General features: G+C 44.4%; 1 protein-coding gene across 5 annotated transcripts in view; it reads right to left on the reverse strand.

The window, feature by feature from the left end:
- Positions 1-255: 255 nt before the first annotated feature.
- PLS3 (plastin 3) overlaps positions 256-25,144 on the reverse strand; it is a 53,826-nt gene continuing 28,937 nt past the window's right edge. For all 5 annotated transcript variants that reach the window (XM_064463004.1, XM_064463002.1, XM_064463005.1 and 2 more), the window contains 15 exons: positions 22,471-22,557; positions 14,862-15,025; positions 12,334-12,463; positions 11,750-11,882; positions 10,293-10,374; positions 9,458-9,623; positions 8,161-8,303; positions 6,583-6,678; positions 5,884-6,079; positions 5,137-5,215; positions 4,383-4,497; positions 4,133-4,266; positions 3,118-3,241; positions 2,399-2,523; positions 256-1,579 (listed from right to left, as the gene is read on the reverse strand). In XM_064463004.1, the coding sequence (XP_064319074.1) occupies positions 1,447-1,579; positions 2,399-2,523; positions 3,118-3,241; positions 4,133-4,266; positions 4,383-4,497; positions 5,137-5,215; positions 5,884-6,079; positions 6,583-6,678; positions 8,161-8,303; positions 9,458-9,623; positions 10,293-10,374; positions 11,750-11,882; positions 12,334-12,463; positions 14,862-15,025; positions 22,471-22,537 (1,887 nt within the window). In that variant the 5' untranslated portion in view covers positions 22,538-22,557 and the 3' untranslated portion in view covers positions 256-1,446. The remainder of the gene's footprint in view (positions 1,580-2,398; positions 2,524-3,117; positions 3,242-4,132; positions 4,267-4,382; positions 4,498-5,136; positions 5,216-5,883; positions 6,080-6,582; positions 6,679-8,160; positions 8,304-9,457; positions 9,624-10,292; positions 10,375-11,749; positions 11,883-12,333; positions 12,464-14,861; positions 15,026-22,470; positions 22,558-25,144) is intronic.

Here is a 25,144-nt window from a genome sequence, read left to right on the forward strand (position 1 = left end):
CAGCAGGACTTCCAGAGCAAGGTTTTACAGAAGCTACCATAAAGGCAAAGCCTCACTATAACACAGATTGAGAATAACTGCACTGCCAGTGCCCATTTTAAAAAAAACCACAAGAGCTCCTCAAGCACACCCTGATTCTAGGAAGTCTTACAGACCAATGGACCTGGCACAAAACAAAAAGATCAACCAAAGGAAAGCTAAAAGCAACTGAGGACAGGCTGCCATGCTGAGTCAGTGTAAATAAGGAGAGAAGCATGTATTTAAATGTTTTTATTTCAACTAATGCTTTGCCACCATATTACATCACTTTGAATAGCTTGGAATAGCAATATGGTCTTAAAATATAGCAAACAGCTTGCCAAAGCAAGATAATATTAAATCCTATGGATACAGCATCTTCCTTCTTTGGCGACAACACTTCCTTTTATCTGTAAAAATAGTTTTATGTTGCAGCACGTTTGCTGTTCAGTTCATTGAACCCTGCTGTTTTTAACATTTGTCTCTTCCCTGCACAAAACCTCTCCACAATGTAGTATGGTTTTATATCCAACAGCATTTTAAATAAAAAAGTTATAGTTTCATGCAGATTTTTTTAAAAATTATTTTCTAGGTGCACAGAACTGAACCAAGATGCATACAAAAATGCATTCACTTCCATTCTTAGGTGTAACTGTGCCATCAGCCACATAATATAATATGTTACTGTGAGAGGTCCAAGGATGGTGGTATTCTCATACATAGTATAACCTTAGAAAAAATTAAAAAAAAAAAACAAACAAGAAAACCCTTTTTATAAGCAGCAAAAGAAAAAACTGCTATGCTTTCTTTGTGAAGTAATCAAAATAGTTAAATGTATAAAAAAGCACCATGTACAGAAAATACCGGAGGAAGATCCATCTTCCTAATTACACATTTCTCATTTAGCATTGCGAGCTGGCCTGCAGGTCCCAACTTGTACTGTAGCTTTATTTGCAAAGTTAAGGAAGTGGTCAAACCTAGAATACTCTTGGACCATATGACAGAAATTAAACTGGATTGCAGACAGAAATTAGATTTGTTTCCATTACAACTCATACTAACCACCTTATAGCCCTCAGGGGTAGAAAAAACCCACACACCATGTATCTTAGAAACAATGGGGTGAAAACAGCTCCAGAGCAGTATTGCAAGATGCAGGTCTGTTATGAATGCATTTCTGTGAGCTCTTGGTAAGTTAAACTTTCCTTTGGGAAAAGAGCATGTCTGTTGGTTAAAACTCCTCTCCCTGAGAATTTTGATTAGAGTTTGTCTTGCAAAGCAAAACAAAGTCCTTTGAACTTCAACAGTTTCTAGGCCAACAGCATTTCACCATGGTCACAGCTGATCTGCTACTCATGCACCCAGGGTGGCAGGTTGGGTTTTTGTTGCGTTTTGGTTTTTTTTTTTTCTTTACATGAATCAACCCTTTTATACTCGCTTCATTCCCCTGCCCATCAAGCAGGCAAACACAGTCATGACCATCTTCGGTTTCACCTCTACAAGGTCTTCTGGAAGAGCATAAACTCTGGCACCAATTCTTCTTGCCATGGACACAGCGTACCTATTCACCAAGGAAAGATGAGTAGGTCAGAACCAATACTGCTATCAATAAATGACAAGCCAGCTCCTGCCCTATCCAACACAATTTCACTATTATCCTCTAAGATTTGAGATGTGCAACAGTCCAATCACGCCACATGTTTCTTTTATAATTTTTTGTTTTGATCTTTTGGTGCATTCCTTTTCCACAGTAGAGGAAAGTGTCTTTAATGTGCAAAATTGACCTTTGAACATCAAGTCCACTCTACCAACAGTTAAAAAAATTGTAATTAATATTTGTTAGGGCTAATAGATAGTATGTATAACCAAGGATTAATCAGCCATCATTTACATTTTCCCCTCTGTTTGCTCTTTAGGAATGATCAAGTGAGGCTATTACCTGCCAGAAACTTTGTTGTCGTCCTGCCACTGCAGAACAGTTGGAGAACACACATTTCAAAGGCATGTTTTAATAGGCATACTTTAAGTTTGACAACCTATGGTGATTCAGCAAGATGAGACATAGAAAGGTTCAATTTCAAAACCCTGAGCACTTCATATGCCTGAACAAACAGGTGAGAAACAGAATATCATTGCTAAGAACTGCTTGGGCTGTTCTGCATTTGTCTCAACAAGCAAGAGAGTCCAGCCAACTACTCCCTCCTGCATTACAGGCAAGAACAGCAGTTACATTTCAAGAAGTACTGCCTGTCTAAAAGGTACGGTGTTAAAAGAGATTGAAAACGACAATAAACTATGGTAAAAACACTTGCAGCTTAAGGCCAGCGCATAGAGGGCGCACTCTTTCAATGCAAAACAGCTTCCGAGATATCAAACTTACTTAGCATTATTTTGTTTGTCATCTTCCGTTAGATGACCAGTCTTTACAAGGTCATAGTTGATACAACCAGGCTGTATAGCATCAATTAAATCCACAACCGCCAAGCTTGTGCTGATAGTCTTGTCCTAGAGGATACAGGGACAGACAAAGTAGAGATGAATGTCTAATCCTTAAAGCATACCTCTCACCTCAATTCAGCTGCTCTGCAACATGCAACAAAACAAGCTTTAAACAATCCATTTCAAAGCAGCAGTGTTAGTAATTATTCCCAGCTGGACCACAGGGAAAACCAAACTGCTGCTTCTCCTTTGGTAATGGTGCAAGATCACGATTGCAAATGCTTTGAAAATACAAAGCAGTGACTGATGTGCAGGCAGCAGGTCTGCCCCACTGACCACACCCCAAGGGACGATGCTCACCTACAAATGCTCACCAGCTCCAGCTCCTATGCTTGCCAGCATCTCAGCCTCCACCTCTGCCCCAGAGCCCAAGCACCCTCCCTTCTGCCACTCCATCTACTCTCTTGCCCCATGGCTATTCCCCACCATAGGCAGTCCTAAAAAATCTCCTCTCTGGTAGCTTGAAGCCACTTCATTCTCAGCACAGATGGAATCCTGTACTGCCTAAACCCCTTTTGACGATGGCCCTGCTGTTCCCCCAGCCAAGGAAATACTTTTTGGGCACGCCTCAACTTTTGGATGTAAGAAGAGAACCTGCACCTTGAAGTTCTGGATGGAAGTGGACTTGCCAGCTTCTTTCAGGGTCTGGTTTACCCAGCTGACTATAATGTCATCATTAGCTTTCTGACCATCGCCCAGGTCTTCGAGGACATTCAGCGTGTACCTGAGAACCAGCAGAGAGAACAAGATTAGGCACAGTGCGTGGGCAAAGCCCTGGTGAGCATGCAGCCAGGATGCAATTGAGTCCATGTCAGCTTGGAAAGCCTTCACATAGCCTCAGCTCTGCTCCGCACTCCCCGCACCCCTGCAAAAAAACAGCCAACGCAACAAAAACCAAAAGCAACAACAAAAAAACCCAACTCCTTTAGCAAAAAGGAAGAATCATTTAGTCTTTCTAGTCTTTCAAGCCAATTAATATGAGATCACAAAATTGCCCGGGCTCAGAAGACTTGTTAAACTGTTTCACCATTGACCGTTTTCTCCATAGTGTTAACATGTTACCTAAGAGGTGTGGATCACCTCACGAGTTAGCATTCTGATGGCTAATGCCACATAAAGAGGAACCATGCAGCTATTTTGCAGACATATATTTTTCCATCATCTTAGAATTCTTCAGAAATAGGTAAGAAAAACGATGATCAACTTTATCAAGTTACTCCTTCCCCCCTTTCCAATGCAGAAGTGGGTTATAAAGCAGCCCTGGAATGATTCTCTCTCAATTTCCAATTAAAAATTAGAACATAAAAGTTGCGTAGATGTTCCTGCTTAGGGTTTCTGAATGTGGACCAGACTTGAGCAGGTGAGAGAAAGGTGATCCTGGTCAGCAGGATGTTCACCAGCGGGTTCTCTGGAGGTCTCTGCTCCAGCCGCCCATGTGCAGCAGGGTCAGCTTTGCCACGTTTTTGTCCAGCTGTGTCTCAGAAACCCTCAAAGGACAGAGGCTTTACAATCTTTCTGGGTGACCTGTTCCAGTGCTGCAGTGCTCTCACAGCAAAAAAACTTCCAGAACTCTGTACTCCATTCAAAAGTTCTACATGTTCCAGACAGGTCCTACCTTCTCATCAACTGCCAGACTAAGGCCAGTGTCAGCGTTGGGTTTCCATCATTCAGATCCTGTCCTCCGATGCCAACCAGGGAGAATTTAGCTGGATGTTTTCCCAAGTCTACAGCATAGTTACAGTTTTCTAGCTACACAGGAAAAGAGTTTAAACATAAAATCACTCACAAATGCACTCACTTGACTGGAAGCCTCAAATAGGAATTTTTATCGCCCATGTCTGCTTTTAAAGTTGTGAAATGCTTACCTTTTTCATATTTGCTCCAAGCTTAGGGTATGGAGGCTTGTTAACCTTATTCCAGTCAACAGGAACTTTGATCTTTTCATATAACTGTAGTATTACCAGTGCATCTTGGAGATCACTAAAGTGGAAAACATTGATTAAGCCTAATGTTTCAAGATTTAAATGCACTCTGACTTTGTCACATCATGAATAATTACTAGTCTTTACAGGTTGTTGCAATTTCAACAACCCTAAAGAAAAAAAATATAAAAATTTTTAGTTTTCAAGGCAGACAAAATGCTTCATGCTTAACATCAGCTAGCTGCTGAGCTATATCAGGTTTTGGCACGGTAATCAGTTAATTCTCCAGGGAAGAATTTTGCTATGTAAAATCCAAAGATAGCCACCTCTCTCCACTGCCTACAGGGACCTTGTCTCCTAACTAAGATGTCTTGGTTAAGCCCTAAAATTAGGTGACAGGGAATTTAGTTCCAGTTGCTCAAGGAGATCTAAGTGTATTGGGATCTCAGGGTACCAGTTTACACAAGAGAGGGGAAAATAAACAGTCTTCAGCCCTCAAAGCCAGTTGCTGGTGTGCCAAGTGCTGGCTCAGAAATCCCTAAGCTACGCACTGCAAGGAGGGTACAGTGAGCATCTCCCACTCCATACCATCACCCTTTCTCAAGCTCTTTGCTCAGCACTGTGGGCAACAGGACACTAGTGTGGGCACATCTCTAGGCTGATCTAGCTGGGTTTCTCCCAAGAGCCTAACGCTTACCCATAGAGGTGATTTACATGGGGGTTCACACCAAGGGAGTTCATCCAGTTGCGGAAGGTCCGTTCCTCACGTGTCTCTCCTAGATGAGAGAAAACAGGTTCATGCAACTTCTGCAAGCTCAAAGCTGCGCAGGGTTTTCCACCTTGCAAGGCAGGGAGCTTTGAGCAGCATAGCTCATCGATTATCAATTTTCAAGTACAAAAGTGGTATTTCTTCTACTATTTCTTCAGAAAGATGGTTGCCCTGATACCTAGTTTCAGATATTAGTTTGATTTCTCCAGGCCTCAGAAGAGCATGCCTTTTTGCACTTTCTACAAGAAAAAGTAGCAAGCAAGTCTTTCACGTGGGTGTTCGCTAACTGCTGTCTGGGAGCAAGGCAGCCAAAGCCCTAATCCCAGTTCTGCCAGCAGGTGACACTCCCATGAATGTGTTGCTGCATTGCCGAGGTGCTCCTGCCCATCACAGGAAACTGCAAAACCAACTTCCCAGCCCTGGCATAGGGACTGATGGGCCACTGGCTGTGCTCCTACAGGTTCAGGCTCTACGTCAGGGCCAGAGCAGCTGAACAGGCTGTCAAGTACCCTTCTCATCTGCCCCAAATGAGTAAACAACCACTGCAGCACTGACGCCTCAAATCACAGGTGTTACTTTAGCAGCGACACCTCTGCTGGGCACAGACTCTTGCGACACAAGAGTTTACTTTAGGTATTTCCCTCCTGCTAATTTTGTGAGAGATATGGCCATCACCTTCCAGTAGGGTCCAGTCGATGTCCTGGTTTTCAGGCTTGGTAAGTGCTGGGTACTTGTTGAACAGGTTGGCAACGAAGGCCAGGTTCAGTTTGGGATTGCCACTGACCACATCAGCTGGCGTGACAAACTGCCGGCAGCCAAGCCGATCCGCCTGCTGAAGCATGTACTCTGCTCTCCGCAAGTCGTCTTTTTCCTGCCAGGGATGCAATGGACAAGAGCTGTCATGGAAGAGATTGAGCTACAAAGCAGATGGGAGGCTCCTGGGACAATGTCACAACCCCACCTGCCTTCATTAGGCATCAGTCACTAACCAAATGAAGAGATGAAGCATGCACACTAATCCCCGTGGATGTAATTGTTCCAGTTTGTCTCGGTATTTTCCTAGCATGGTGCTTTCCAAGTTCTAATGCTTTCCAACTTCTATGCTTTTTGAACTTAGTTGTTCAAAAACAGAAGTCAGCATGCTCCCAAATGGAGCAAAACTGACAAATCTCAATCATATATGTTAACTGGTGGGTAGTGACCAGGCCTGCAACAGCCACTCATTTGGCACATACCTAAGGCGCACACATGCCCGCTGACAATTCACACACTCTAGAAATTAAGATACCAGGTTACCTAGATGCCATGGGACAATTACAGGATACATTTAATTTGCAACTGTACAACATGGGACACGATAGCCTGAATACTTACATTGAAACCCGACATGTTAATATCGATCTGCGGCTCTCCTTCTTTCTGCCCTTTAGGTGCAATTTGATTGAGGAGGTGGAAATAAGCTCTGGAATCCTGAAGTGGATGAAAAAGAAAATTCAGGTCTCCCGCACAGCGGTGAATACACCATAACAACTCATTTAAGGCTCATCTTTAACAAGTCACTGTGCGTAATAGGCTTATGTACCTTTACTGAATTACCAAAATCTGTAAGCTTAAAAGAGAGCATGATGGCAGAAATCCAGGCAGCAGAAAAAGAAACAGAAAGGGAAAAGGTTAGAAGTATTTAAGATTAAAATCATGGGGTTTAACTTTTTGAAAGCTGCCTTTGCTGCAAGCTCTGGTGTGGCAGCCTCCTCTCCAATGGCTGGAGGAGGCAGTGATGGGTGCTGCTTGCCCCCGTGGCCCCCACGGCCACATGCCCCAAGGTGGCCCTAACCTCTAAACAAGACCACCATTCCTACTGCTACAGCAATGATGAAAATGGCTCAGCGAAGACAAAGTCCAGGCAAAAAGCTGATTATAAGAAGTCTGAAAGCTTTCTCCTGTGCCTGCCCATTAGCTAGAATAGCTTAAAGGAGAGAGGCCAGGGATGGTCACAAACTAGGAGGAGCAAACAGCTGCGGTAATTAGTTATCAACTACAAGCCCTTTTAGTCCTCAGCACTGAGAAGGACCTCAGCATATCCTGGCAGCCTGTGGGCTGCACCAGACAAGCTATCAGCAAAGCTGTAAGTAATTCTGAAGTTGGAAATAAGAGTGATCACGCGTGTGTGAACGCATGCACGCACCCAGGGGAGCTCTAGGCTCCCCATGCACCTTAATTATCAATTTTGTTTTTCTACTTCAAATAGTCCTTTAACCTGCAAACCACTTCAGTCCTCTTTCTCCTCCTTGAAACTGCTAACCATGTGAATAAGTTCCAGAAACCTGCTGAGACCAGTGTCCAAAACCCCACACTGACCACGAGTCACCACCCTGTTTCTCCCTAGTGCTGAGAGAAAAAAGCCACCCCCTTACATCTATAAAACAGCTATAAGACTCCCTGCTCCCACTTCTATGCAACCCAGTGTAGAGAATAAGGAATCTTTCCCTTCCTCTCTCCAGTCCATGATGTTTTGGATGAAATGCCATCATCACCTGCCAAGAGCATGTGGAAGTCACGCTCTCCAGGGATGTGGTTAAGAATTTCACCTTGCCTGAGCAAGCAATTGAAAAATTATTTCCATCAAAAAAGATAGATTAAGAACATTTGAGAACACATGAATAATACCAGTTTCCTACTCGATTAAAACATGCAACAGCTTTGCAACAGGCTCCCACTAGCACTGGAGGAAACACTCAATTCAACACTGAGTTCTACCTCATGGCAAGAGAGAGCAGAACTGCTGTACCTTAAATATACCATCCATAAAACCCCTGTTAAGCCTGCTCAGCATATTAAGGTTAAGAAAGGTCCTGTCTGCAGATCAAGGGCCTCACTTAGGCATGCAAACAGGGCCCTGGCCAGCTCCCAGCCTTTTCCCAGGCACGTGCTGGCCAGGAGAGCTCTCGGTACCTTGATATCTGAGCTGAAGTTATTGATTTTGTGCCAGCCTGCGTTTTCCAAGTGGAAGTTGGCCCATCTTAGGAGCAGCTCTTCTGGGGATAGTTTCATAAGGTCCTCCAGATTTTCACCATCACGAAGTAAGGCAGCCAGTGCTAGAAGAAAAATGCTTGTGAGAGGAAGGAAGGAGTTTTCAAGAGGTAAACCTGCATGCCAGAACTAGAGCTGCAGCCACATTTCAGGGAGAGAAATGGGGATGATACCAACTACTGATTAAGTCAAAATAGTCTGGGTATTAGTGGAGTTTTTCTGAGTTGGTTGTGACAAAGAGAAGAGCTTGACTGATCTAGAAAACTGTGTGTAAAAAAATATTTTCCATTTTCTTGTATAAGAAAATTCTCTGGATTTTACGTATAATCTTTTAAGCTGATGACAGTAAGCTAAATGTAAATGTACTTCTATCTCAATGAAAAAAGTGCTTCCAAGCAGTTTCATATGCACTGATAAAAAAAGCCAGAGAAGCCAAGACAAGCACCTTTCAGCTGGCCAGCACTTCCCTTGCCATGAATTTTCAATCTAAGCTAAACAATGTTAACCACTTCATGATTGGGAAGTTTAAATAAAAGACACTGAAGCTGCTCCATCCACGTGGGTGCTCTGATAGCCTATACAGGGATAACAGAGCTCTTGAATGATTTGAAAAGTTTAGATTTTGGAGACCATCATGCAGGATGAAGCGAGCACAGGGAGAGCTGCAGCACTGCTCTCCCATTGCCAAGAGCAAAGCAAGAGCTCAGCTGCACCACTGAGAGCACCAAGGAGGATTTTAGGAGAACCAAGTTATTTTGAACATATTCCCAAAGAGCTGAAGCCCTCCTCTTTTTTGTGTGCAGCTGTCTACAATCCTAAAAGGATGCGCGCGGCTCCTGCCAGCTCCCAGCACCGTTACGTACCTACGGCCGAAGCACAGCAGGAGAGCCTGCCCAGCCCGAGGCACCACAAGGCAACGTGCTCATTCGCACTGCAACGCTTGGGCCAAGATGCATCTAGACTTAGAGATTTGTGTTCAGCCAGTTCTCCAAGGCTGACACGTCGCCAGGACAGCACAACCCACCTGCCTGAACCTGCTTCACAGCTATAAAGAGACTGGAGAGCGCTCGGCTTGGCACATGGCTCGATGAACCCACAGGCCAGTACCCCCCTTTCAGCAGCAAGGAGGGGAGGGAAGAGGCAGCAACAGGGCTGGAGGTGACAGAGCAAACAACGTGGTGTTCATGCTTTAGAAGTAATCACTTATAGTTTCATTTACCTTCATTTCTGCTGAGCTCGATGTCGGCAAACAAGCCAATCTTAATGATCTGCCAGAGAAGCCCAAGGACCAGGTGGGGTTTCCCTTCCCTCAAGTCCTCTGCGCCAATATTGACAACATGACACCCGATGGCAGATGCAGAATTCAATGCCAGGTTCAGGTTCTCCTGTGAACAGCACAGCTGAGTGAGACACAGCCAGGGGAGATGCTGCTTTGCCTTTCATCTAGCACCAGCAGAGCGGAGATTTCCCCTTCGTCCTTGCTCCAACAGCAGCAGCTCAGAGGAAACGCTCCCAGCCACTCTCCAGCTGAAGCTTTAACAGAGCTGTAGTGGCACCAGGCTGAATCAATAAGAACTGAGCGAGGCACCAGGGTCTAATTTCAGCCTCTGGTATTTAGTTTCAGCCTCTGAGTCAGTCACATCTGGTGGCATCAACAAGAATGAGGCTAGAGAAGCGTTAAGTTATATACACGCAGAGGCACAGGCACCCTCGCAAAAACAACCTGTCGTACTATGAAATGATTCACAGATAGCCAACACCAATAGCCATATGTTTTAAAAAGACAGCACTGTATGTAATCACCACAGCGATATCGGGTGCGCACAGCATTTCAGCCATTTTACCCACTGTCATTAAGTTAGCATTTTTGTCTTTTGAACTGTACCCACAGCTTTGTCAGTTATGCACAGTACAAAACAGCCTTTAATAATTAAACACAAGTTTTAAAACTTGCTCCGTTCCAAAGTTCCACGATAATGCCTCCAGCCACCATGCTGTTTTCATTAATTTTACCAGAATGTGAATTTCAGCAAAAATACAGAAATGTATTATACCTGAATTATGAACGGCGTGAGTTTCTTCTTGTTAATTGCTCTTTCATCAATTGTGTCCGGAACAGAAAGATTGATCATTTTGCTGGTAGGAAGAAAAATAATATTTGAACAACTTTGAGATGAAATACTAAACAAAACTCAATGCATTGTTACAATACTCACCACAGCACATTTCCTTTTGCCTATTGGGTTTTGTGGTTTCTTTTTTTTTTTTTTTTTAATCAAGGTTGTGTAAATCTGAAGTCAATATTTATGTTATCAAGAATGTATTTGTAACTAATAGCTAAGCCTGAAACCTTAAACATGTTACTGGCCACTGCTGATCTCAGCTGCTGGAGCAAAAAGAGCACGTGAATTATTCACAGCACAGTCACTGAACTAGCAAAGACTCATTGCTCTGTTGACATCTACTGTGGATTCCAGCGATCCAATGTGCTTCCTCCTATTGTAAAGGTGTACTACCACCGGTGAGAAAAAATTGCCCCAAAAAAGTGCAAACCCTTTGAGAGCTCAGTGGGGAGCACGTGAGCACAATGAGTTTTTAGTCAACAGAAAACATGGCAAGTTTTTACTTTATATTATGAACTACTTCCTACTGAGATCAGTCTTCACCTGAAGGCCTGAATTACTTGAAACTGGGGAAATAAGAAAAAAATATCACAAACTCAAGAAAAAAAAACAAAAAAGAGACATGAAAGGCAATGGGCAGCCTTTTGCGTATTGATACAGTTACTGAAATTCCAGGCTGATGTAGTTCTCCACTCTATTAATTCACTTACATTTAAAAGAAAAAAAAAAAAAAAAAAAAAAAAAAACAAACCACACAAAACCAAAAGAAACCCCATACACAGAAGGTGGCTGGTGTTTAGCAGCCCTGGATGCCTTCCGTTTCCAGCATGCAGCAAAATAAGTTACTTTACTAACTTTGTACAGCTATTCTCAAAAGAAACAAGAGGATTCCCAGAAAATCCATTTTTGGGCCAATTCATAAAGTCACTAACATTCCACAGAGGTTACCACCCATCTAAACATCCAAGAAAATGGGATATTTAACGCATCTGCCCTCCCCCAAAACTACCTAGCATCACGCTGAGTTTGCATCAGGACAACTTCTCCCGTAAGGCATCTTCTCCCCTTCAGCAAACTCAGTCTCAAGCCCAAACAAAAATACTACACAAAAGTACCAGCTCATGAAGCTGGCATCAAAGCTGAAGCATCGCGCAACGACAACGAAAGCCTGGGTAACTGAGCCCCTTTTTATATGTGCAAAACATTGCATGCACACACTGGTCACAAAAACAGCCTAGAGTAGAGTGAAAATTCCCCTAACTACAGTTTTAGAAAGTTATTTTGTTTTGGATTTTTTTGGGTTTGGTTTGGTTTTTTGTTTGTGGGGTTTTGTTTGTTTGTTTGGTGTTTTGTTTTGTTTTCTTAATTCAGGAGCCATCATGACTTACCACAGCACAATCCCATCTCCCACAGCTTTGAACAGGTCATCTGTATTTGGGTTCATTGGAATAACGTGCCTACAGTCGGGATCATTTTCCAGGGCTTTGTTTATCCAGTTTACAAAGGCATATTTTTCTTCCTCTAAGATAACCAATTGTAAATTTAATACAGGCTTTTTCATAACATAGCAAAGATTTTCTAAAAAAATCAGTGTACAATAGCCCAGGGAAATAAAAGCCCCACTAACATTACCACGCTATTTTATTAGTAACGCAAAGTTTAAAGAAATATGACTTTTACTTCCAATTACCAGAAAATTCCTTGTTACTTGAATATAATAAAGTTCTTGAATAACAAGCATGACACAAGGACTTCATCAGCAAGCACAGTTAACAAAACAATAAGTACACGTTCAATTTACACACTGCTAATTTTGCGTTACCCTCTAATTCTGTCCTGCTCTCATGTCAACGAGAGATCGTTCAGCTACCAGGGAACAAAAGCACAGCATATGGCAGGGTGCTAGAAATCTACCTGTTTCGGCATACAGCCTCCACTCACCCAAGAGAAGAGCCGAAAGGCATAGCGATACCTGAGTAGGAGTGCTGCGTCCCCTCGCTGGAGAGCTCCGAGGTCCCCCCGATCGCACAGATTCCTTCCTTCCTGTTAATTGCTTTTCTGAATGTTTTAGCGATATCACTGCTTTTCACCTCTTGGAAAATCTACAATTTAAAGTGCTCTGTTAGACAAGAAAAACTTGTCTTCATAAAATGAAAGGACCAAAGAAGAAGCTATTTCTTCTTGGCTTTAAAGCAAACCTGGTAGTAAAATCAGCAAATGTGAAGGGCCCAGCAAGGGTGTGGCAGTATTAAATTTAACATGGATAGTAGGCAGAGAGTTGTCCCACTCTCTCAAACACATATTGCAAGTGCCTATTGAAACAGAAGCACTAGGCATGAAGTACCTCACATACATTTTACCTTTTCAAGTAGATTTCAAGAGACCACAAAGAAGTGAAACCTTTGCAGTCTGAGAGCAGGTACACATGCAGCAGTTTCCGCAGGACCAGTTGAGAAAGCTGTTGTGCAATTTTAACCTTTCTGTGTAAGCCAGACGCTTGTGTGACTGTGACTTTAGTTCACACAAAAGACTTTGTCCACAACCCAAGACACAATTCTAAGTGTTTAACACTGCAATGATGTGTAACAAGCAGCACTCTGGGTAAGGATTCCCACTCCCCCAGCAGCAGGCTTGGGCTAACTGACAAAACACCCTCACGTTTGAGGGCAGAAGAGATGCTTTAGCGCAGAAGGAATACACGTGCCGTTTGCGTGGGTTGTACGTTACTATTAGTGGCCCTGAGGTCCTACAGAACTGAGTAACTATTAGGATAAAAATACTTTCAGTGGCTTGAAAGCCTACTGTATCTCCCTCAAAAACTTAACCAAATTAGTTTCCACCACACTAAAACACAAATGAAACATATGCAGGTTCTCTAAACACTACCCAGAAAAAGGCAATGAAACAGCACTATAAAGCAGAACAAAGTGCTTCTGTTAAAAACAGAGGAGGGGGCTTGTCCACCTGGCTGCAGAGGTGTCACCGCAGGGCCAGCCTGCTGGCTGTCACACCTCATCTTCTTCATCCCTTAAACACAGGGAAGGTGGCAACTCAAGACGATGATGCGGTACAGTTAAACCATCTCCTGATGGCACGCCGATGTTTTGCTCACCCCATTGATCAGGTAGAGCTGAGTGAAGGTCCAAGAGACCAGAATTTTATGTTTTTCTGGGTGGTTGTTTGGCTTTAAACATAAGGATTTTGATACACGTTTATTTTAAAATTTGCTGGACTAATTACGGTATTGCATACCTTCTTTGAAAATAGATGCCTTAATGCTGAGGTACCACTAAGCCACTTGGCCCCAGCCTCAAGTCAGTTCTTGTCATCCTCTGTACCATAAACCCCAGCAAAAGTGCTCAGAGTTAGAAAACAGCAACCGTTCAGTTTGTAAAAATCCTAAAACTAACCATTGCTTCTACTGTATAGCTTAGTTGCCCAAGACATTTCATGTTTACTCAATCTATTGGCACTATAAATGTGACAGAAAAGATTTATTTCTTCCTTCCTAGTGCAAAGTTAGAGTTATCGACCAGCTCAAACCAACAGCTGAAACATGCACCCAGCATGCAAGTGTTCACAAACTGCAAACAAACTCCAACTTACTAGTTGACTCCGAACTCAAAAGTTCAGAGGGTCTGAAAACAATTAAGGAACAGAAGGTGAAGATAAATCAAGAAATATCAAGAAAAATAGTTGACATGAAAACAGCTCCCTCAATGTACTGCACATGCTTTTATTACTCTTCCAGCATTCAGTCATCAGAATATAAAAGGCATGAAAGGATGGATATTGAATCAGTACCTCAGAGGAAGTGTTGTGCTTTTGTTAAAAAAAAAAAATTTCAAAAAATCTGACCTATTGGTGCAGAAAAAAGCTGAAGGTTAGACCCATTCTCCAGCTTCTATCTCCTTACTCCTGTTCTTCCCTTTTAAGGCAAACAAATAGATCGGAATTTTCCTAGATCAGCACCTAGGACTAATCTCCAAGTGTGTCTTGAATGCCTTCTCAAATCTTTAGCAAATGCTTGTAGTCCCATTAAATTGAGAGAGGAAATTATACTGCTTCAATGGGAAAACAAGCTTTCATCTATGTGCCTGGAGAAACTGAATAGCTTCCAGTCAATACTGTAGGCTTGGAGAACTGGAAGTCTTTTCCAGTTGTCTCCTCACGTGGAAATGGTCTTTCAGCCTCCAAAGTTTTTGTATAGGAAAAGCAAGGGGATTCCTTTTGGTTTTCCTTTAAAAAAAAACCAATATACTTCCCATCTGTCCAAATCTAAAGGCTTATCGTGACAGCACAGAAGACTGGTCATATGCAGAGGTCTGTACAAAGAACAGATTTTTACATGGCAAGTCCTCAGAAGTGATCCGTTTGTAGAAAGAAAACTAGGATTAGGGTAAGTGGCTGAGAAGCCAGGTTCAACCTTTTCTATCCCCTTCCTTAGCTTTGCCTAAAAGGCGTCCCTCAGGCTGCTGGAAATTCAGAAATACCACTTACGTAGACAAACTCTTCAAAACTAATCTTCCCATCTTTATTCTTGTCGCTGTCGATCATGAGTTTCTGGATGATCTCTCTCACTTTGTACCCGGGGAGAGGCAGGTTGGCTTCCTTGAAGAGCTCATGCAACTCGTAGTCACAGATGAACCCATTGCTGTTGAGGTCTAAGGAAGAGAAGGGCAGGAGAAGTTTTAGAAACGTGTCAGTACCCCAACAGGACCAGCCCCAGGCAGCAGGGCAGAAACGCAGTCCCCATGCTCAAAAGCACTTTATGAAGAGCAGCCTGTGTGCTGGGGATGTAAGACATGGAGGCAAGGATCAATCTCCTAGCACGGCCCATCACAGCATACCTGTTTTGGGGCCACATTGCACCGAGCATTCCTCTTTGCTGAAAGTAAGATCTGTGCAGGACACAGGCACAGAACAGGATACCCACACCAAAAATACCAACCCCAAGTAGTACACTAGTCAATGGACACCACCAAGAATACACCAGCAATCAAAGGCACACAGTAAATACACACGGTGCATCCTCAGAGAGGGTCCCAGCTCAAGCCGCGAGATCCCTCCAGCTTTGGGCAACGGCAGCTTTGAAGCAGAGCTGCCCAGGATGGCTCTCGGTACACGTGACTAAGTCTGGTGTAAGTTTCACCACAGAGTATCTGTGTTTTCACAGATGATCTCCAGGGCATTTCTTTTTACATCTAACTGCAGCTGGCTTTGCATGTTAAAAATAGACAGTAATGAAACACAGCACATCTTACTTTCTGAACTGAAAACACTGAGTCAGCTCTGCATTTACATTTTCTTATCATGTTGGTAATGATGTTATCTATTTATCACCGCAGAAAATTGCAGCCAGATATTTTAATGCTGCCCAAGAATGCTCTGCAAGGACATTTACTTTGACAGTCAACCACCAAGCCACAGCAGCACCGCATGCTTAGTGAGATGTTATCACCTGCTAGATTTGGGAAGAAAGAAAACAAGAACCAAGTGGGAATCTGGAGCTTTTCACATCATCAGATCCCAGCCCTTTTGAGGACATCATCAAATCTATTGACTGCACAGGGCAAATCCAGCGGCTCTAGCCTTTCTTCAGGCAAGCGAGGTTCTGCTGCCACCGTGGACAGGCACAGGTTGGGTGCCTCCTCCTTAAGGCTAACCACAATGAGCAGACAGTGTGGTTCACACCACAGCTGGTACCCAGGCTACAGGAGAGTCAGGTCCATGAGCAGCTAGAGCATTTGAAGCAGTCAGACAGCTGATTCACATTCCAAGACACAAGCATGACCCTCCAGCACGTTTGGAGAGACAGGGATTTAGGACATGTTGTGCTGTTACCGGCTCAGTAGTGATGTTAAAATCCCTTTGCTGGAGGCAAGTGATACAGACAGCCCAGGAAAGTTAATTCAGTGTCTGAGCTGTCATCTCCACCCCAGGGCTGGGGCCATGGGGAGATACCAGCTCTGGGTTACTGCTGCTGGTGGAGAATACTTGGATGGGCTGAGGAGGTGGAGATTTGGCAGTCTCCCACAATCGCCGTTCAACCACAGGCTCTGCAAAGTGGACACAGTGCCTGTACGGAAAACATCAGCTGAGCCCTTAAAGGCTAAAGGAGAGCAGTCTCTACTTTTAAAAAGCTACATTACCTTCTCCCCCACCTCCAGAGCCCCTGGCACTGCAATGATGCATTGCTGAGTGCAGCTCACCACCACCAGCTGCCAAAACCACACCGTGCTGCAAGGAACCCATCCCCACCTGGCTTTACCCAGCCACTATTCTGCCCATATCCTCCCCCAGGAGGATTTTTCTGCTATTTATACAGCAGCAGCCTCTCCCTAAGGCCGTAGAGTGAAATTCTACTCAAGTGACATCTTCTGATGCCAGCTCCCCAGGCTGCGGCATGGAAGAGCTGCACCAGCCCCAGTACTTGGTTGTGTTCAAGAGGAAATCCCACACCGCAACCACTGGGGTCAGTGTTTATGCTTAAAGGGAGATACTTTCAAGAATAAAAGGAAACAAGTCAGGATAGCTCTAAAGCCAATTTTTAAAAAACTATTTTTGAAAGTCAATTTACTTTTAATGAGGCATCAGTGGCAGTTTTTAGGTTTTATTTTGCAGCCATGTTCCAGCAAGCAGCATGTCATCACCACCACTCCAACCTTCCTCATCTTCCAGATCCATATGGGATTTTAAAATCCTTTTTATAAGTTAGCAAGAAAGTGAAATTCAAATGCTTAGTGGCAAACATCCAAAGTAACACGGAGCAAACCTGTACTCCCTCCTACACCCCAGTCCCTCGGTCTCAAAGTAAAGAACATCATCAATTCCAGTGGATTAATACATACATTAAACTACTTTATGAAATGTCAGTGTTTACAATAATGCTGGTGAAATAAAGTGATTAGGGCCAATGATTAATGATAGCAACAGGCTGCTGTCTGGCCTTCAATTTTAGAATTTTATTCCAGAAAAAATATAAGCTTTCAAAGGCAAGCTTTATTACACAGTCCAGCCTGAGACGTCATCAGCAAACTATTTCCCTTCTAGATAAATCACAGCTTCTTCTTTTACCATTTTCTGATTACTAAATCTAACTCCATAATGTGCATCTTTTCCCTGCTGCACAGCCAATGAAGAAAATCAGACAAGGGATTTGCTGATAGACCCAAAACAACACTCTTTCGCCCTCAGCATGCCTACAGCCAACACCCATTGCTTTAGCCTGTGACTGACGGAACCAACCACAATCCTTTGCCATGCTGCCAAATTGAGCAAGTAAATCCAGAAACACCTGTTCATAACTTCTTCCAATCAATCCACCACCCAAAAAACCTAAGTTTCACATCTACCCAAATGTTAGTAGGCAAAGGACAGAGAAAAATAAGACTTCAAAATACACATTGTATCCTTGATAGGATCACAGGTGCGATTTTGATTTGGATTCGATAAAGGTTTTCCTCTTGACATGTCCAGCTTAAGCATTCAGAAGTGTTTCTGAAAAAGGCTTGTATGTGCCATGCCTGAGCCTATTCAGAAGTGAAAGGGAAAAACACAATATATGGTCTTTCACGGGCAGGAGCCTGTTGGGTGAGACAGCAGGGAACTGAGATCCTAAGTCCCCATCTCTAATGCACTGGATGGGCAAAAGGATGCTTAAACCTGTTTAGAGCTCAGTTCTTCATAAGAATACCCTGCATGTGTTTTAAGGGTACAATCTTTTTCAAGGAATTAATATGCAGTCTTGCATTTATATTGTTTTGCCTGCAGAACAGAAACCATAACTTAAAAACACTTATTGAAATGCAACTAAGGAGTTAGCCCAGGCCATTGTCTAGTGCATCCACACTTGCTCAGCAGACCTCCATCTCAGCCTAAAAGCATCAAACCTGGCTGCAGGGCAGATACCAGGGATTTACTGGGGTCTGGGTCAACATCTGCCCATTCTGAGGGTTTCCTTCACCCCCGCAAAGCAGCATCTTCCCAGTCCTCCAGGCGTGCCTAGTTCAAAGAATGCTCACTGGAAAAAAAAAAATTCACAGCTCTGCAGCAACAAGAGCCATCTGAAACACACACTCGCATGTGAATGAATGCATGCGACTCAGGAGCGTGGCACCAGGGAAGATGCTGCCCATCAGGAGGGGCTGCACACCAGTGGTTCTCAGCACCTGCACTGGGCTCAGACAGACAGCACCTAATCAAGTCTGACGGACAAACAGTGTTGCGTAATGCACCTCAAGTCACTCAAAACCCTTGGGTCTCAGGACCTAAGCTCTTCCAACTCTTAACAACAACCCAGACACCCACCTGTAAGCATTACTCTTCTATAGTATCATGGGAAAAAAATTAATCACTGATTTATTTCATAGATTAAAAGGGCATCTATGTCCCAGACGCTTTGGGAGTGGGATTTACAAGCAAGACAGGTCTGTTGGTTCAGTCACTGGTTTCACAGTAAAGATGCTGTCATTTCAGGTTTTAGCTTCTTAGCCATAGAAGGGCAGATTTAAGTGTTAAAGCCTGGTGGATGTGCTAGCCTGTGGTTTTGGCTCGTAGCAGAGTCAAATAACCTTAACCAGTGTCAAAAAGGCTTTAGCCCTGTAAATGTGACAGAAAGGCCCGAGACCCCTATCCCACAGGGCAGCTGCTTCCCTTCCCACTGTCTCTGTTCCCCCTCTGGCATCACAGCCAAATGTACAAAGTAGCAGCATTAAAAAAAAAATAGTCACCTTTGCAGCACTAGCAAGTCCCATAATTTCCAGCATTGCTGCAAGCCCACCATATGGTGCCTTGCTGGATGTCCTGCAACAGGGCCAGGCTTCAGATGGAAGGCAGTCTAAAATCCCTCTCTAACAGAATCTGAAATGGTATTCCACAGCTGAAGAGGCTGTCAAAATAGAAGCTATCCCAAATGAAATCCTTCGGCACACAGCCCTGAATTACTAATGGAAGAACGCGAAATTGTTTTAACAGACAAGCTATAGCCTGGATTCATTATAATCTGCCTGATGGAAAGGAAACTACAGCACTTCTTAAGTTTCCTATTCCTACTGAAAGATGCATGCATGCCAGCATGCTAAACCTGGGAAAGGTCACGGCAGTGATGTGCGGCACCATCTTCTGCCCATACGCAGGTGGCGCAGCATAGCCACAATAAACAAAACTCAAAAGCTTCTACAAGCTCTGGCTCAGCTTCCTCCAGACAAGTACTTAAAATAGCTTAAATAACAGGATGCAAGAGGGGAAAGTAACCCACATGTTTCCTTTTAAGGATATATGCTCAGCAGCACACACTCCAGCAGGATCGCAGATCCCCATTGGCTTTAGGCTAACATTTCAGAGCATTGTTTTACCACCTTGCAGCAGTGAACAAAGCGTTCAGCTGGGTTATGATTTTTAAGTACTTTGTGTTTCCAGAAAAGATGCTTATCTCTGCTATCAGAAAGAGGGAGAAGGAAGACAAACAAACAGAACAAGTTTGCAGATTTTGTTCTGCCATGCCTCACATGTGAAGTGCCCCTGTTTGGCCAAGTGCATGCACACACACCCCTGTTCTACAGAACAAATTCAGAGAGACAGCTGCGATTTGGAGCAACCTTCTCTTCCCCCACTAACCTGCAGGTCATTCAAAGCCTACACTGTTCTTATGCCCCACTTAATTACTTTTTTCAGATGTTAAAATGTCTTTTTTTCCCCCCACTGCTATTTACCACTTGAATCATCCCCAATACATATACCTGATTGTAGGATGTTGGGAGCTGCTTGTTGGGTCTGTAGCTGACTTCAGTACTAACCTTAAACCATGGTTTCTCACCTGTGGACTACTTCTAGTAAGCACTAGGTAGTCTATGGGACTCTTGCCTTTTGCTGGCTGTCAGAGAACAGCACACTAGCTGCGAGAGGGAGAGGGGATACCTTTAAGAGATATGGAAGGCAGGTGGTGACAGAGCATACAGGTAACATACCTCACTGCCTTCCAGCATCACCAAATTTCTCAGTCCAGTCCCGCTGCATACAGAAAAGCTGGTCAAACACACACCTTTAAAGTCCCATCAACCTACACATCCAGAGCAGCAACTTGCCCCATGCTAGGCTTAAAGGGAATGTCCAGGAAGCCCAGGCAGCTGCGCACTGGAGCTGGGCACATCTTGGTTAGCGGAAATCACCCTGTGAGACACTTCCTCCTCCACACATCTCCTTTACAACATCCTAGAAGTGAGCCAGCTGAGCTTTGCTATAACCATCCTTCTCAGCTGTATTCAAAGTCTGCCAGGTAGCTGGGAGATGAAAGAAAGGCTTAATTTAAACAGCAGCCGTAGTCCCAACTTTTCTTTACATTCACCGGAGATGGTGTTAGAAGTTCCTGGTGAAAGTCAGTCACCCAATTAGTGACCAGTTCTACACCCCAGGGAAAATATCACTCCTTTAGGCAAGGATAAAAGGAAAGAGAGCATTGAAGACACTCCTGACAGGTGTGTCCCACAGCACTGCTTTCAGGCTGCACCATGCCTAAAGCACACAAAACAGAAGGCAGCTGAAAAGGACTGGCAGATTCCATCTCATTTGTGGGTATGTCCAGGCTAATTATCACATTTCTTAATAATACCTGAGTTTTGGCACTGCTTTTATAATTTAAAACCAAACAGGGACCCACCTCCTGAGCAAGGTGAGCTGGTTTCCTAAAACAAATCAGAATTTGACTTGGGTTTCTTGGCATCTCCAGTGCAAAGGCAGCCAGCCAGCCTAATCTCCGTAGCTTCCCCCAACACTAATGACAGAAAGCCACCACATTCCAGCCAGGTTAATAATTTTAAGTTTATCCAAGGACAGAACAGGCTGCCTGCATCCCAGCCTTATTAAGGTTCACACTGAGGCACGTTAGGCAGCGAGAAGCGTGATAGTCACTTGTCTCCCACTGCAGCAGCTCACTTCCACCCGCTGGAAAAATCTCAGGAAGAGCAAGACAGGAGAGGGAACTGCCTAAAATGCAACTTGCTTCAAGTCCCAACAGGGTATACTGCTCTGTGAGAATCAGTTCTCTTTGAAATTCATATTTCTCTCTGCAGATAGCAAATTTAGAGCAAGCAAGAGTTAAGAGCCACCCTGCTCTAGAGGGTAGCTTACCCAATACAGGTGCGAGGCAACCACCGATTTGTATTTATAACCAGTGTTCAAGTGATGCCGATGTCCAGTAGGAAAATGAAATACCGGCTCTGATTACTTTTGCAACTCATTCCCAGCCAGTGCCAGTCCCGGGTGTGGTTCCCCAGCTGCGTACGCTGACCTCAGTCCTCACTGCTGCCGTCCAGCTCCCATCCTGCCCCTCCCTGGTGTTTTCACAATCCTCCAGTAAGCCGTATCAGGAAACTAAACCAGCAGAAAACAATTTGCTCCATGATGTCAGTTTTTTGCCCATTTCAGCTTCCCAAAGCAGCATGCCAGAGGCTTCTACAATGCCAACGCAGGGGGAAAGCTGGAAAGCAGGTGGAGCAGCTTTACCCATGCAACCCTTTGAGCACCGCAGGCAGTTCGGCAGGTGAGAACCAGAGAAGAAATAGAGCCACCAGAGGGCAATACACATGCACTGCAGCCACAAAGCATTTTATTATCACCACAAGTTGCTCCATGATGGTCAGGTAAACAGACACTAATTAGGTTTTGCCTACAAGCTCACCAAACATGGTGCCTCAAAGGTACCTGCACAAACCAGAAACGTAGCAGCTACATTTACCATCTGCCAAAACCAGCATCATCAGAACCAAGCACTGTGCAAGCCCGAAGAGCTGCCTGGGATAAGTGACACTATACCTGTTTGGATATTATTTCCGCCATCAGGAACCAACAAAAGCCACCCTGGAGCAACAGGGTAAGGCTGTCTGCCAGTGCCCACTGACAGCCAGACTGCCCATGTCCCTTCCTTTGTGCTCCTTGGCTAGAAGTGACAAGCCAGAAGCAACAAGGCTGCCAAGGGACTCCTTGGCACAGAGAAGATCACAAGAGCATCAGACTGCCCATGTCCTTCTGGCACTGCTGCTCACAGGGTGGGATAAATCCATTTCAAATGTACAGCAGGCAGGAGCAAGGTCCCCACCTCACTGAGACTTACCAACTTTGGCAAAGGCCTCCTTGAGTTCCTCCAGCTCATCTTTGGAGATTTGAGTGGTGTTGGCCATCTCATGAATTTAGGGAGTACCTAAAGAAATAAAAAGGACACTGTGTGAAACCAGGCTGCATTCAAACACATGCACTTTTGAACAGCAGTATAGCAACAATCAGTACCAAGGTTGCTACAGCTCTTGAAGCTGCGTTTATCTTTCCACTAAGGAAACAGATGTGTGAAACTCAGAAGATGGGAAATGCACTCCTTAACAAGTCAAAAATCCCATTAGTCTTGTTAATATTTAGCTCTGTGTATTTATTTTATGGGCTATGCTGTTCTGCGCACATTAAGGTACCTGCTACCAGTGTGTTATATAGGTCAGAAAAGCTCACTTCTCCAGGGATTTTCCACAACTTTGAACAAAATCAGAATCCAGAGTTAAAATATTAATGCAAGAGATAGACTCTTCTCCCTGTCTGTCCCTTTAGAACACACAGCTACCAAACCCAAATAATAAAAATTCTGAACAGTACCTGAAAAAGGTCTTTTTGCACAAAGTAGTATACCTGATATCATCTGCAAAAAGGAAAGAGTCTGCTTTTCTACAAGAAAACTGTTTGAATAAACACCTATTTCCCCCGAGTCAGTCTCTCAGTAAACCATACAAGCAACAGGCTGTTTGCACTGCCGCTGACCCCCTCCACCCTCGTGAGCAACACACGGCAGGAGCACCACAAGCAAGTGTGGAACAGGAGACAGCTGCCACGCTCAAACCCCGAGTACGCAGAAACTCCACTTGGATCAGATCTGCTTGGTGTTTGAGAAAGACAGAATGAAGCATACGGTTCCTACACCCATCTGCTATAATCCTCCTTCCCAAGCACCGATTAGGTGCCACCTGGACAGGAGGTACCACCATAAGGATGGGAGAAGGCCAGTGACCTGCCCACACCACCTTCCCATGGCATTCGTGACGGCAGCGTCAGATGCCCTGTTGGCACTTTGGTCAATATGGCTGAGAGAGATCAGCAATCGATGGAACAATGCAAACAGGGCAATCCCTGTGCATGAAAAAAAAGGTAGGCACCGATAAGCACATTCTAGCACACATGCTAGCTCTAGGTCAGGGTCTTTAAAAATGACGATCCAGGCAGGATCAATGCTACTTCAAATGACTAAATCACTGGATTTATCAGGCACAGAGAACACCTGAAGCAGCAGGTTGCAGACCTCCCCTGCTCAGCCCAGGGAGATGCACTACTGTTTATACAGCCTCCACAGACCAAAGTGCCTTCCCCTCCTTTATAGAAGCCTGTGTAGTGCAGGGATGATCTTGCATCCCAAGATTTTCCAGCTCCCACTTTGTTAGCTACAGTTAAGAAATAAAAGGTTCCTCCTCTGCCTATGGGAACAGACACAGCTGCCTCCTCCTCTGCAAGCGAAAGGATGAGGGGTGAATTCAGGTTGACAGACTGGCAGAAGGCAGGATCCTGAACAGGCTGGCTCGCTGCTTAGGCACCAAGAGGCTCAGTTTCACAAATGCCTGTGCTCCGATTAGCAAACCTCTTTTGTCTGAGGCTCCCAGCTGCCTTCACAAGCACTTGTTAGCTTAAGAACACAAGTTTGCCTGTAGCTGTAAATATTCATTTTCTGTAACACTTCACTCAGTCTGGAAAGAATGAAGTTGTTAGAGATGAGAGCAACGGGCAGGTGTGGCAGCCTGGGAAAGCAGCTCAGACAGGTGCTAGCAGTAGAGAAAGTCAACAAGAAGTTGCATCACTGCAAAGACATGAAGGAAAGCACATCAGACCCCACCTCCCAGCATCTGCAGAGCTGCCAGCGGACACGACAAGACGTTTAACAGTCAGTAAAAGCCACCAAGACAGCCAGCTTCATCTTTGGACTCATACTGCAAGAATGGGGCAGGGAGAAGAATTGCAGCAAAGCTGCATCAGACTGACAGAGGAAGAAAAGCACCATAGTAAATTTTTCATGCCGTTTCACAGGTTAGAAGTTAGGCTAGTTGGCCGAGGAAATGCTACCACGCAGGTCCTTGCAAGATGCAGGAATGCTTTGTACAGCACTGCCCGTCTTGCTGGAGGCCCGGACTGCCAGGGTGGGGCCCACCCCCACTCCTGACGCGGCCCCTTCCCTGCAGCGCTCCCACAGGTGCCCCAGCAGCCCGAGCCTCGGCACCACCAAAGCCTGCCTGTTATTTTCAGGGGATAAAGGAGTTGCTCAGCAAGAAAGTCAGCTCTGAGCAAGCTTGGTACATGCTACAGGAGGTGGATTTCACAACTGGCAGAAACACTTGGGGAACACTATCGGGAACAGAGACGGTTTTGGCTACGCAGGCAGGCAGCACGAGCTACCAGGCAGGAGTGGCCAAACTACAAGATTAAAAATTCAGCCAACTCTCCTTCACAAGTTCTGCCTTCTTCCTAATACTTATTTGCACCAATTCATTTTCAAACCATGAGGATTTCCCTTAAAAAGGGATTTCCAAAAGCATCATTATCTAACCACTTCATTGGAATTTAATTTGCTGCTGACTATCTCTAACATCTTTAACACCAAAATAAGCAGCGAACACCACCGTAAGCCGAAAGCCTTGAAAAAAGCTGCTCTGTTTGTCTTCAACAGGGAAATATCATGCTCTGGATATGCCCTGCACTTGTTT

Source organism: Phalacrocorax carbo, chromosome 11 (assembly GCF_963921805.1).
Source record: "Phalacrocorax carbo chromosome 11, bPhaCar2.1, whole genome shotgun sequence".
In the NCBI taxonomy this organism is placed as follows: domain Eukaryota; kingdom Metazoa; phylum Chordata; class Aves; order Suliformes; family Phalacrocoracidae; genus Phalacrocorax; species Phalacrocorax carbo.